The sequence below is a fragment of the Diplotaxodon limnothrissa genome, linkage group LG23, assembly GCF_057381915.1.
Source record: "Diplotaxodon limnothrissa isolate DT_005_m linkage group LG23, D_limnothrissa_male_GT1.1, whole genome shotgun sequence".
Classification (NCBI taxonomy): domain Eukaryota; kingdom Metazoa; phylum Chordata; class Actinopteri; order Cichliformes; family Cichlidae; genus Diplotaxodon; species Diplotaxodon limnothrissa.
The window spans coordinates 35,407,185-35,420,952 of NC_140617.1; the positions used below are offsets into that span (position 1 = coordinate 35,407,185).

Genomic DNA, 13,768 nt, shown 5'->3' on the forward strand with positions numbered 1-13,768 from the left:
GAGCAGATACTGATATCAGAATTCAGGAAATTTAAATTTAAAAAATACTGCAATGCAAATAAATTACACTTTTCACTGACCCATGAAAACAGAGAATTTTGATCTAAAGCTTGCGAGAAAGCTGTATTCATCACCTCCAGAGAAAGGCATTTTCAGCCTGAGTGGAAATAAAGTGGGTGGTTGTGCTGTCGTGGAATATGACGAAATGTATTTCCATAAACAAATCAGAGAAAACCTGTTTTGTGTTTTACTGGGAACGTCAGTGCTGTCAATTGTAACAGTTTCCAGTGAAAAACCACGAGCCCCAAGGTCAGCCTCTGAGAAAATAGATTTAATATTCAAATAAGCAAGACAGACTACACAGTGGCTTGCAATCATCAGAGAGAAGACAAATATAGTAGTTGATCATTTACAGACATATGAAGTTTAGGTTTTTTTCCCAGCAGCTCTACAGAGATGACATGAAAAATTCACATTCCTATCATATTCAAACATGCATAAATTACTGTACAGACATAGAGCCGAAGGCTGAGGTGACTTGATTCTCACTAAGGCACCCGTGATTAAATCCTCTACCATCAGTGTGCATAAAAGAACTAGCTAAATTTGGTTTATTTAGGTGGTTACTGTCATGTATGATCTTTTTATTACAGGCTGATTTCCCAGACTGAGAGCATTGTTGTTTGTTAATTAGAAAAAGAAAGTTATTGTTGAAAACAAGACTGTAACCTATTAAAAAAGGGCTACAGAGTAAGTATTTGCTGTAAACTACAGTGTGAGGCAATATAACAAGAAAACTATATTAACAAAAGAAAAACAAAGATTTGTAACTTTTTAAGAAAATCTGTCTTGTACTCTGTATATAACTGATCAAATAAATGGTTAATTGCCTTGTTAGAAAAAGGAAGGCCATCACAGCGCTGACGCTGCACCAGTAAAAGACAAACTGCTTTGGCTGAGACACGTTTTTAGCAGTGCTTTCCTCAAACACTCAGGAAAACTGGAAAACACAAAATCATATCAAAATCAACAGGGAAAAAAAAGAAACAAACAAACAGAACAGTTAGATTAACCAATATCCAAGACATTTATGACACTAAAAATATGATTTTAATTAGTAAGGAGATAATACTTTAGTAGAAATTGGGATAAACACATCTTAACCTCCTAACACTCACTGGCTGTTTGGGGATCTGTCGAGTGCAAATTTTTACAAAAATTTTTCCTACACTTTTGATACCTTGGTTTGAATGACTGTTAACATCAACTTTAGAGCATCGTTAGCTGAAGCAACATAGGCAATTATGCTAAATGTGTGTGTTGCTTAGGCAGCTATGCTGACAAATGTTGCATCTATGAGCAGGGGCGCCTCCAGAATTTTTTTTCCGTAGGGGTGGCCACTAAAAATATTGGGGTGGCACACCAAAAACCGAACTTACGTCTTGTTATGCTGTTGTCAAATATAGGTTACTTGAAAAATATTGTGCGGGGTGGGAGTCACAACAGGAAATACGAATGACAAATATTATATATGCCGGAATAAAAGTTAATGTTTCACCTTATTGTATTATTGTATGGTCTTCCTTTCTCTTGACACCACCGCCCCCCCCCCCCCCCTCTCAGTGGCCCCCTCTCGGAGGCGCCCCTGTCTATGAGCCTTGAAGAAAAAGCTAGCCAATTAGCAAATTAAGGCTAACTTGGCAAAAGTTAAAGCAAAAAACAACAAATACAACAGTTTCTTTATTTTTTTTATTATTCTATTATTATTCTATTATTATTATTTGTTTATTTACCCAAGAAAGGCTAAAAGAATGACCAATATATGCAGAGAATCTGACCCATGTAAACCATAAAAGAATACTGGGACGGTTTTGTGATTTAAAAGGTTTCCCAGCTGTGAAACTATCTGCCTATCGGTAGTTTTTAATATGTTTAATATGAAGTTGTAAGAGTAAAATTGAGTATGCGAGGTGTCAGCTATTGCTACTTATTTAATTATTAGTGTTTATTAACACATAATGTTTCTAGAGGCTAATGATGTAATGTTGCTTGGTACAATACCACCACAAAACTATCTGTACAAAGCAAAGCAGTCCTTCCTTGCACTTGACTACGAATAGTAGGGTGTGTTATATTTGCATGACCTGTAAACAAAAAGGGATTTGTTTTTTTTCATTTGCGCTAAATTTAACGGAATGTTTTTTGTTTGTTTGTCTTTCTTTTTTAAATTTTTTTTGCTGGCATTTGATTTTAATGCTACAGTTTTTTCCTACTTGTAAATTTTCGCTTTGATCATTGTGTTTGAATGTAGTGTGAACTACACTCCCCAGGCAATTTTACTTAGTTCACCTGCTGTCAGTTCATTAATCACCGATGACTGGACAGTTGTTGCTTAAGGCAGGGATTTACTATACTAAACACTGAGCTGCAAACTTCATACATTTTTCCTCATTGAATCTTTTTTGAAAAATGATTGTAATGTAATCATTATGAAACTATTTTCAGCCTCTTTAGTTTGCAAGCATCGTTTGATGCGTCAGACATCTGCTGCTACACAGTACCATTACAAACACTATTCATGATTTTTAGCACCTTCTCTGAAACATCACACCAGTGTGCTACAGTTAAACATATTTACTATATTACTATTACAAGTGACACACACTGTGCCAAAAGTGTATGTAATGGTTTTCAAAAAAAGAAGCGATTTATTAGAAATTTCTCAATAAAAGATAAAAAGGTTCTTGGGTGCTTGTGATGCATTCATTTCCCCAGCCTCCTGGCGACATCCTTATAGGCTAGCTCGATTTCCACATCAGCTGCACAGGTGTTGATGAATTCGTCCTGTTTGTAAGCATTTCCGAGGTACCGCCACAAACCTTTGAACTCTGACGGGATCTCATAGTTTCTGTATTTCTTTGCAACCACCTGTAAAAGCGCAAGTTATTTCGACACTGCTAAAAGCCAAAGTTAAATGATTAAAGTAGCTGAAGATAAAGAAACCACTCCGGCGGAGGCTACCTTAACGACATGAAGCTTTGGTAGAAGGTTGCAGTCAGCAAGTGTCAGTTCATTTCCGTCCAGGAACTTGCGGGTGGATTCTCCCTCATCTGCCTCATCAGGGAGAGGACTAATCAGGTACTCGTCCAGCTTAGCCAGGGCCTTGTTTAGATTGGCCTCTAAAGCTAAAACACACAGGAAGCATTACCATAGGATTTTAAAAGACGACAAACCCAATTACAGACATATTGGGTGCTGCATGCTCACCTCGATTTTTATCCGGTTTTGTGTTTTTGACAAAAGCTGAAAATCTGGCAAATATGTCATTTCCTGCTGTGTTGGATTCACGATTCTTTGCTGCAAGTTTGGGGTACCTGAAAAAGCAGCAGAACATTGTTTCGGGTTGTTACCTGGCCTATTTACCAATCTCTTTTTGTCTGTGTGTGAGACCTACTTCGGTGGAGCCAGCTTTCCCTCCAGGAATTCCTCTATTTTGTTGACATCAGAGTAAACTTCCCCTTCGAAAGTGAGGAAGGGCGGGTGTGTCCCAGGAGCCAGGTTGTGAAGATCAGCTGGTTTCCTGATTAGAGTGGAATCATTTTTACACCCTCTTCAATAAATATGTCAAATATGTAATAACACTGATAATGTAGTAATGAGGCTCTTAAAACTTAATTGCGACCCTCAGAGATTTTGTTTATTACCGTCATGTATATCTCAGAGCAGCACTTGGAGCCAGAGCGTAATTAAATAGACCTCTGAAAGCTATTTTTTAACTTTTGTCGATAAAAGAAAATGTTAATTAGGTTTGTGTAATACTGCAACAATATCAAACATTTTTTTTTTTTCTTATTTAACAATGTTTGTTTTATGGCTATTTCGAGTCACAGAACTAGGAACTATTCTCAAAGACTGCTTAAAGAAATTCCAATAAAGCTTATAAAAGAATGTTAAAAAGATAGTCATACAATATACAATGTAATACATTTCGTAGTATGTTTACACGTTTCAATAAAACGCTACATCTAAGCTGTGTCCAAATTCAGAGGCTGCATCCTCCTTAGGACCCGGCTTTTGCGGTCTACGTGGGTCGGGTCCTCCGAAGGCCGTGTAGGCTGGAAGTGAGCAGCTGTGAAATGGGACGGTCTAGCCTTCAGATTTGCATCACCGCTGTCTCTGTGGAGTTTAATAAACTCAGCCGCCTGCTCCTTGCTATCTAAAATATAACAGGACACTGCCGTAAATTCTCGACCATCTCACACTTCTGTTTAATCAGTTTTTCTGTTTAACGTTTTTTCAGCTGTGTAGAAACTATAACTTTAATCTCAGCCAAACTGATTTACTCACAAACAAATAAAACACTGAAAAAAGCCAAACAATAACTGTTTAAGTTATCTAAGTGACTTAGGCTACGTCCACAGATACACGGATATTTTTGAAAACGGAGATTTTCCGTTTTCGTTTTAAAAAATAATCCCGTCCACACGTAAAGGCAGAAATGAAGGAAAACGCTGCTATGAACATGCCAAAGCAGCAGGGGGCGCTAGATTCCTAACCGTGCAGAAATGTTGGCCAATCAGAAGTCTAGAAGCCTCGGTGGGAAAAAGTACAAAGCTGGGGCGTAGAAGCAGAACAGAGTCCTATGTGTGGAGGGACAGTAACTGTGTGTATATGTAAGCATTCAAACACTGCAGAGAGTACAATTAACAGTAACAGTATTGTAGAAATTAATTTCATCGAAACAATAACGTGGCGCACAGTGTGACGTCAAAAAAGGCGCACACCTTTGACGCTGCGTTTCTTCCGTTTTTCTCGTCCACACGTAAATGCAAAAACGGAGTTTTAGAAAATATCCACCCTGGCTGGCGTTTTTAGAAATCTCCGTTTTCAGTGACTGAAAACGCCGTTTACGTGTGGACGAAAGGTGCAAACGCATAGAAAAATCTGCGTTTTCAAAAATACCAGGGTACGTGTGGACGTAGCCTCAGTTTTCAGTGACCAAAAACGCCGTTTATGTCTGGACGAAAGGTGCAAACACATAGAAAAATCTGTGTTTTCAAACGTGTGGACGTAGCCTTATATATCATGTTTAACCTGAGTAACGAAAGACCGCAGGCGGTATGAAAACAATGTGCCTGGAGTCCGGTGTTCTTGCTGGCTAGCTATCGAGCTGGGAAACAAATGTCTCCGAAAACATCGGAGCACTTTTGGAAATATGTGATACCTTGATAAACCGAACAGATATTTGAAGTTTACGCAGCTACGTTCTCGCCTGAAAATATCGTAAAAGTTTATTTTGTGACTCAGAAAGAGTAATAAGAGTAAAACTAAGTATTGTTGGAAGCTGGAATTGGCTGGGCCACGCTATGAATTCTGGGATAGGTTGGGCCACGAAGGATACACCCGACCTCTGCTTCAAATCTGGGAAGAAGGAGGACCATTTGGAAGAGTCTATGAATTTGGACACCCAAATCACCAATTGTTGTTGAATTGTGCTATATAAATAAACTTGCCTTGCCTTACTTTAACAAAGAGCAAAACAGACAGAATTCCTGTTCCTACAACTGTGCAGCTGAAAATACAGATCTAAACGTAATACTAATATTGTGACAAAGCTTTATTTGCATTACATTGTGTATCTATTAATTAATTTATTTATTTATTTATTTTTACAAGTAACGCAACCAAGAGAAGAATTTATATGAATTTTGGGGCTCAAATAAAAACAGGCACAAAAAACCCCAACCCAAACAACAAAAAACACCAGTTGAGATATTTTATATACTTTATAATATGTAAATGGCTTGATTGTGAACTGTAACTTGACAGCACAACACTGTGTTATCATTTAACACAATAACATTTAGTTATTACCTCTTTAGGTCAACAGTGGTGACGTTGAAGACAACACCTTTCAACCACAGGATCATGAAGAGGCGCTGGGAGAAAGGACAGTTTCCAATGCTCTCGCCATCACTCCCAGCCTGTAATATAGTTTAGAGCTGAGTACAAAACAGAATGTGCATTTGTAATACATAGAGATGAATGCTGACTTACTCTTCTTTTAATGCATGCAAGAATCCACTGACAGACACATTTACACACATACACTGATTCACACACTTGCACACAATGCATGCAGTCCCGATGAGCTATCAATTAATCAGCTCACTGGCACAGTGAAAGACAAAGAATCAGTGCTTTATAGTGTGAAGCGGGGGTTTTGCAGTTGGGCTTGTGTGTATATTATCGAAATAGAAAGTGTGTATGTTTGTGTACATGTGTTCTTCAGTGTGTGCGTGAATGCAAAGCTGCAACAGGACACTGTAACGAGACACCAGGTCTAACATGAATAATCCACGCTGCTTCCATTACATGCTTCACTGCCTGTTTGGACTTCTGGTCCCTACCTACTGCAGCAGTGTGTATCAAATCATACAACAGCGGTCACTGTCGAGCCGAGGAAACACTCATACTTCACCTAAAATATTTTTCAATCTTATTTTAAGACAAGAAAACCCATTTTAGCCAAAAATGTACTGTATAAAGCTTATAGTGTTTCAAGAATTTTCTCATTGCTGTTGCCATCCATTCAGGTACAGTACATAAGACACTGAAGTGCTGAATGTTGCATAATATATACATTTTAATCAGTTGGAATGTGAAGAACCTGACTTATATGCCACTTAAATCATATTTTCATGTGATTTGTGGTAATTGGTAATTAAATGTTAATTACTACTGCCATATATGAGCTACTGTGTAGAGGTCTGGGGAAACACATACAAAAGTAACACACAAACAATAACTATAATACAGAAAAGGGCCATTAGATTAATAAATAATGTAGGGTACAGGGACCATACAAATGCACTCTTTGTCAAAATGCAAGCTATTAAATTCCAAGACTTGGTGAAGCTTAAAACAGCGCAAATAATGTATAAAGTCAGAAATAAATTGCTTCCCAAAGAAATCTGTAAATTGTTCATAGAAAGAGAAGGTGGGTATAACTTAAGAGGGAAATGGAATTTAAAAATACAAAGTGCTAGAACAACTTTAAGAACTATGTCAATCTCAATTTCAGGAGTTAAATTATGGAACAGTCTAACAGAAGAAATAAAAGACAGTCAAAACATAAAACAGTTTAAAGTAAAATATAAAAACCTAATTTTAAATAAGTATAAGAATGAAGAAAACGGGGTTAACCCAGGATGGTAATGTTGCTGGTAATGGTGTTGCGGTTCTTTTTTGGTTGTTTTTTTGTTTTGTTTTGGTTTGTTGTTTTTCCATAACTTGTGTATCTGCAAATATACACATTCTGTATTTTTCATATGAAAGAAACTATACTGTGGTGGGGCTTGCTAATTTCTTGTTTTTGATTTATGTATGTTATGTTTTGTTTTACTTCATATGTTTATATGTTTCATATGTTGTTTGTTTAATTTAAGACAAAAAAAAAAATTAAATGAATGAGAGGTAAAACTTGAGGGGGTAGGGACAAATAAGTAAATACTTCAGCCTACTCCTTTTCAAACAAATAATGGAATGATATTTTGTAATGATTGTGAAGGCACATGTTTGAAATGTTTGAAATAAAAATGAACTGAACTGAACTGAACTGAAATGCTCACTGCATCTACTGTATACAGTAAGCTACCATTGTTTCCGATTCACTTCTCCAATCCAACCTCTTCTTCTATCAAAACCAGCAAGAAAGTAACAAAAAGCAGGATTCTCTTCCTGCCCTTGTTGATTGCTGCAGCTAGCAAAGGGAGAGTTCACTGACCAGTCTGTAGACTTGCCTAACTGTGACTTTAGTGGTAAATTTCTCAGCGGCTGCAGAGAACACTCACAGCCAGTTAGGGAATACTCTTTTTTTCCCCTCACGACTGGTGGTTGCCAGGTGGGTCTTTTTCAACTGATCCTTTAGCAGCACCACGACTGACAATAAAAATGATTAACGCCAAGTGGTCAATGGTCACAGTTCTGCAAAACCTCAATTAAAAAAAAAAAAAAAAAAAAAAAAAAAAAAATATATATATATATATATATATATATATATATATATATATATATATAAAATTATTATTTTTTAAATCCACTAACAGTCTCAAAACAAGCTAAAAGTTAAACCAGATAGCTTAAAGTTTACTAGTTAGCCAGTCAGTTCATTTTAGCATAAAGACCAGAAATAAGGAAAACAGTTTGTCTGGATCTGTTAGAGACTCAGTTTGGATAGAGACTAATCAAACAAAATTAAGAAACAATGACACTCGGTTAATTCAAACAAATGAAATGAATATGTTAATTTGTGGACTCTAGAGATGATGAGAGATGTGCTAGCTTACATGGCTAGCTAATGTCTCCTTTTTTCTATTATTCTTAACTCGGCATATATGTTCAAGTGTTCACAAAAATAGAATAAAGGAATAAAATACAGTAAAGTAACACAATGAAAACTACTTGAAAGGTTATACATTCATGTTATGGTCTCATTTCAGAAAGGAAATGAATGTTCTCTTTACAGATATGTCAGTAACTTGTAAAGTGGGAGGAATTTGCCTTAGAGTCATCTCATCATCACTAGTGATGACTCTTATTCTGAAGAATAGAAAAACAGACTTTTTGGAAAAAAAATACTAAAATATTTTTATTTCTGTTAGGTAGAATCAAATTCATGAACAGTTTAATAATTCATAATTTCCTTGACTGCTGATTGTGAGGACTGTAAAATGTAAATATTCTGATTGGTTACTTTTAGAGTTATGGTTAGGGTTTGTAGTCGTCAACAACTTTGATCTCAGTTGGTTAAAGGGTTTCTGGCTGAAAGTGTATTACTTAGTATACCTAGCAAGGATACATGTTATGCATTAGCGTATTACGCCACATGCCAACAGATATTGTGGCTTAACCTTCAGCTATTAAAAGCTGCTGCTCTCAATACTGAAAGGACCCCAGTAATAATTCAGTGGGAGAGAGCAAGAGAGAGATTGTTTGTGCACGTGGGTGTCAGGTTAACACACGGAAAATCAGCACGCTACAACAACAACAACATGGCATGCACACGCTTGAAGAAGCCGCTAACCCCCCACCTTACCAAACACTATTCCAAACACTCGCTATTTAGGTGATAATAATGTGTGCATACTGAACTTAAATGTTACTTGTCATACAAAAAACAAAAAACATTATCAACAGCATGCAAACAAATGTGCAGCAACATTAGATTCAGAAGTGAGACAAGAAATGATCGAATATTAGTTTGATGTTAGTCAAATGTTGATGTACTCACACCAAAATGCACACATTTAGACCCCCACCTTGACAAACAGCTCAATATCAGGGTCTTTGTCCTCCTCGGTGGCAGTATCCGTCATGGTCAAGAAAGACTGGCTTTGTTTGCGTGTTTTATTTCCACAGTGCAGTTGTATTTGTTTGTGTGTATATGTTAGTGAGCCAGCTCAGTTTTCAGCAGATTCTCCTCCGGGTCCATTCGGTAAAGTCAGCTCAGTCCCACAGCAGCTCTGTCAGAGTGTCAGCTGAGGATGAGTGACGAAGAGAGAGAGAGGGGAAGAAGGTGGAGGGGGTGGTGTGTGTGTTTGTAAGGGGCTCAGTTTTCTACCTGAGTTCTTAGCCGTGGGGGCGTGACATTGCTGAGCAAAAATAACCCCTCTGTGGAGGGGTGGGGGTGTTGGTGAAAGTACTAATACAGTAAGTAGGGAAAGAGCAGAGCAAGGGTGCCCTGGCCCCTCGCACCTCTTACAGTTTTGATGGACAACAGCTGGGTGATTCTGAATCACCACGAGTCATCGTTACCATCTCAGACTTGTGGTGACTCAGACATCACCACCCATAGGTCTCATGGTGTCTGTGTTAGCATGGCAGCAAGGTGATGTCAAACATTCAGAGAGCTTCTCACACAGTGCATGGTTTGTTTTGCACCCTATATCAGTGCTGTTCATCCCTGTGACCAAGATGTTTTAAAGGGGATCAGGAACAAGAAACATGATAACTAAATACAGCGTACAAAGTTGATGTAGAAAACATTAGGCATAATTGTATTTTTTGCCCTGTGATATAACCCTTTAATACAGATGATATTACATTATAGTGGGACTGCACACAAGCTTAAACTTCTATTCCAGTTCAGTTCATTTATGTAGTGCCGAATGACAACACCAGTTGCATCAGTGCACTTTATATTGTAAGGTAAAGATCTTACCATAATAGAAAGAAAACCACAACAATCAGATGACACCCCCCCCCCCCCCCCCCCCCCCCCCCCCCCCATGAGCAACTTGGCAATAGTGGGAAGGAAAAACTCCATTTTAGCAGGAAGTCCAGGCCTCGAGGGCTGGTGTCCTGCAGGTTTTATCTGAGCAATCTGAGCAATGGGACTAGAAGGGAGGTGACCGAGAACCTGGTAATCATTTTGACAAAGCTCCAGGGTTTCTGGGTGGAGATAGGAGAAACTTTCTAGGAGGACAGCCATATCTGCTGGACTAATCAGGCCTGATGGCAGATGGTGAGACTTCTTGGTAAAAGGCACATGATAGCCCGCCTAGAGTTTGTCAAAAGACACCTAAAGGACTGTAATAGAAAAGACTGAACTCTTTGGACTAAATGCCAAAAGTCTTGTCTGGAGGAAACAAGGCACTGCTCATAACCTGGCCATTACCATCCCTAAAGTGAAGCATAGTGGTGCTATGGGGATATTTTTAGGCAGCAGTGTAAAATGAAAAACATACAAAAAAATTATTTCTCATTTGATATGTCTATAGAACTAAGAAGTGCAACCTGAATAACACCAGATGTATATTTTATCCAATTTAAGGCATTTTTACAATAATAGTTTTTGGCATATTTCAGATTTTATTTTCAAACTAAATTATTTTTACATTCAAAACTTTTGTCACACTAGTGTATCCTGTTTTGAACATTTTGCATAAGTGGCAACCCTGTAAGGAGTTGGTACTTATGCACTTTACACAAATAATAAAGTGTATACAATCATAATGTACAGCTGACAAAAGAAAGACAAATATGAGTGTATTTCTACACTAAGCATTACGTTCTTTACTATATGACTGGTCTCTCACAGAAAGTTTGTACATCATACAGGCTAATAAATCATTAAGGAAACACCCTCACACTATTCTGCCAAATGAGCATTTGTAATTAGTATGTAGAGTTTTCCAAACGACCTGTGGACATGTTCCAGGAGGTAAAGGATAAAGAGAACTTTATCTCGTTGTACTTCCACTGCTCTGTCAAAGCAATGATGTAGCCTTTAATATAGCTAATTACAGATGAGCATCTATATTATTATTATTGTTACTATTATCATTATTATTATTTCACAAGGGAGCTTCCCCTGTCAGGAAATCAAACATGTGGAGTCACTCACTGTGGTGACCCTTTGTGAATAAGGAAGCAACTGAAAATAGTTTCTTCTATTATTATTATTTTTATTATTAGTAGTATTAGTATGCTAAAGTCTGTAACCCAATAATTTCCAAAATAAAAAAGGAATAAATCATTTATCATGTTATCTTTATAAAGGTGCTCTTTAGAAATGAGTATCGAATGTTTAGCTTACTAGCTGTCAAATCATAGCAACTGATGCTAGCTAGTCAGGTTTAAGTGAATGTAGAGTATAGCAGTGTACACAGTAACCAGAGTTAGCTAGCTGTGTCTGTATATTAAATGTGTATAGCTATCTAGTGACTTAAGTTTGGTTCCCAAGATAACGCAAGGCTAATGTAAGTGCAAGGTAATTTAGACAGCACCTTATCAGACCTTAGAAGTTATTCAAACTGCTTTGCAGGCAAAAGATAAAAGATTATAAAACTGAATCTAACCAGAGGTACGTGTTTCAGATGTTTTAATTTAGAGGTTTTAGAATGAGTCTAAGAGAAAGTGGCATTAAACGGATGAGTTTAAATGAATCAGGATATTCACAATGAAAGAGTTCAGAGAACCTGGGATTAGTTTGCGGGCTCTTTGTTGTTGCCTGCAGCAGACTTCGGCCTCTCTAATTCTGCTGCAGTGGCCTCTGGGTTATATTGCTATGTGCTGCTTTAGTGTCAATGTGTAACATTTATGATCCCTGTGTACTTGAGTGATACTGGACTTTAGTGTGGAATGTGCTGATTGTGTAATAGCACATGTGTGGATTTAGAATGCTTATCGCTAATATAAGCTCGATAGACGAATGAACATGGACACACTCTCACTGTATACGTAACACACATGCACATACCACTCTTCACATGGTCATTTGACAGGGACCGTCCCCAACTATCCCGGCACTGACTCCGAACATTCCCGTCAGTTCAACTGAGCTTATATTTAGAATCAGAGTATCTCGCTCCAGCACACATCAACACATGTGCAGAGAAATGACTAAATAATATGGCCTATTAATAGAAGGACGTTTGTACTGAAGAGGCATAAGGTTCAAATGTGGCTTTATCACATTCCACATAAATTCACACACTATAGATAGTCACCGACCTTGTACACCACGATGATATGAACCTAATCATGACTGAAATTTATGGACGCTATAAGTTAGTTCAAAGAAAGAGAAGACGGCGTGTATGTATGTGTGTGCGTGTCCTGTAGAGCCACAATATATTTTACATTCATCTGATCTGAGCCTTTCTCTTTCCTACCTTAACAAAGAGTACGACCTTTGGTCCATCTTTGTCAGGCACTGGCTTCTCCTTAGCTGTTTCCTTCTCAGAGGCTGATGAAGATGATGATGAGGATGAGGATCTGCGTGATTTGTCCACCTCCATCTCCCAGTTTAACTCATTCAACGGCTCTACCTGTGTGTTCTCCTCTTCTTCCTCTTTTTCTACTTTTTCTTCCTCTACCTCCTCCTCCCCACTGGAACTCGCCAGCTCCACTTTCTCCTCTTCTTTCTCATGAGAAGAAGAAGAAGACGATGAGGAGGATGAGGAAGAGGACGTGCTCCCTCGCCTCCCCTCTGCGGGAGGCTCAGGCGCTGGGATCGAAGGAGGAGCTGGTATTCTTCTTGAGGCCACTTTGGTGTTTTCATACTCAGGAGTCAGATGCGAAAGATCTTCGTATGGGGCCTCGTAGGGCAATTCATATTCACCTGACGACTGGTCCCGGTAGGCCGGCTCTGGGTTCTCGTACACATTCCCCTCAGAAAGATCCATCCTGGTTGGAGAAATCAAACAGAGATGGTGGAGCGTGCCAAGGTGTAAAGCAGAGTGAGGGCAATCGCAACAGGGCCTATCTTATCAGAAGATGCCCAATCAGGACTTTGGACAGGGATGGCCGAAAGGCTGGGCCAAGGGGAACTGCAGTAAGTCAGTATACTGCATGTTATTACTGTCTTAGTGTCTATAAACACAATATGAGCATGTTTAAAAAATATATATGAGGGTCCATTCATTCCAAAATTATGTTCACACTGTCTATGTCAGCTGAACACATATCTAAACTGTACTTCAGATGCGGCAGAACTCTTTTGACAGATTGTAATTGTCCACGGTAATGTTGAGGTTATTATATTTTTTATGATTTGGAGAAAGCTAGGTAGGGAACGCAACAAGACATATAAACTAAAATTGCACAGAGAAATGTTTTGTCAGTTGGGTTATCAGCATGGACAATTTGTCATAATAGCTTTGTCACAACTGAAGCACAAGGCAAGGTTTAAAAGAACGTGTAGACACACATGGAAATCCAGCATATAAGAGAAAGAGCTTGTAGAATTCTAGAGAGCTTAGAA

At 38.2% G+C, this 13,768-nt stretch overlaps 1 protein-coding gene across 2 annotated transcripts; it reads right to left on the reverse strand.

Moving 5' to 3' along the window:
* Positions 1 to 317: 317 nt before the first annotated feature.
* clic5a (CLIC family member 5a) lies at positions 318 to 13,190 on the reverse strand. Of its 2 annotated transcripts, none has more exons than XM_085347657.1 (6): positions 12,678 to 13,190; positions 5,875 to 5,984; positions 3,455 to 3,580; positions 3,268 to 3,374; positions 3,022 to 3,185; positions 318 to 2,928 (listed from the first exon to the last, which is right to left on the reverse strand). In XM_085347657.1, exons 1-6 carry the CDS (start codon positions 13,188 to 13,190, stop codon positions 2,764 to 2,766), a joined length of 1,185 nt encoding a protein of 394 aa, XP_085203783.1. In that variant the 3' UTR covers positions 318 to 2,763. The 2 variants fall into 2 exon arrangements, with proteins under 2 accessions (XP_085203783.1, XP_085203784.1); XM_085347658.1 differs by lacking the exon at positions 12,678 to 13,190 and adding an exon at positions 9,321 to 9,572.
* Between the last annotated feature and the right edge of the window lie 578 nt (positions 13,191 to 13,768).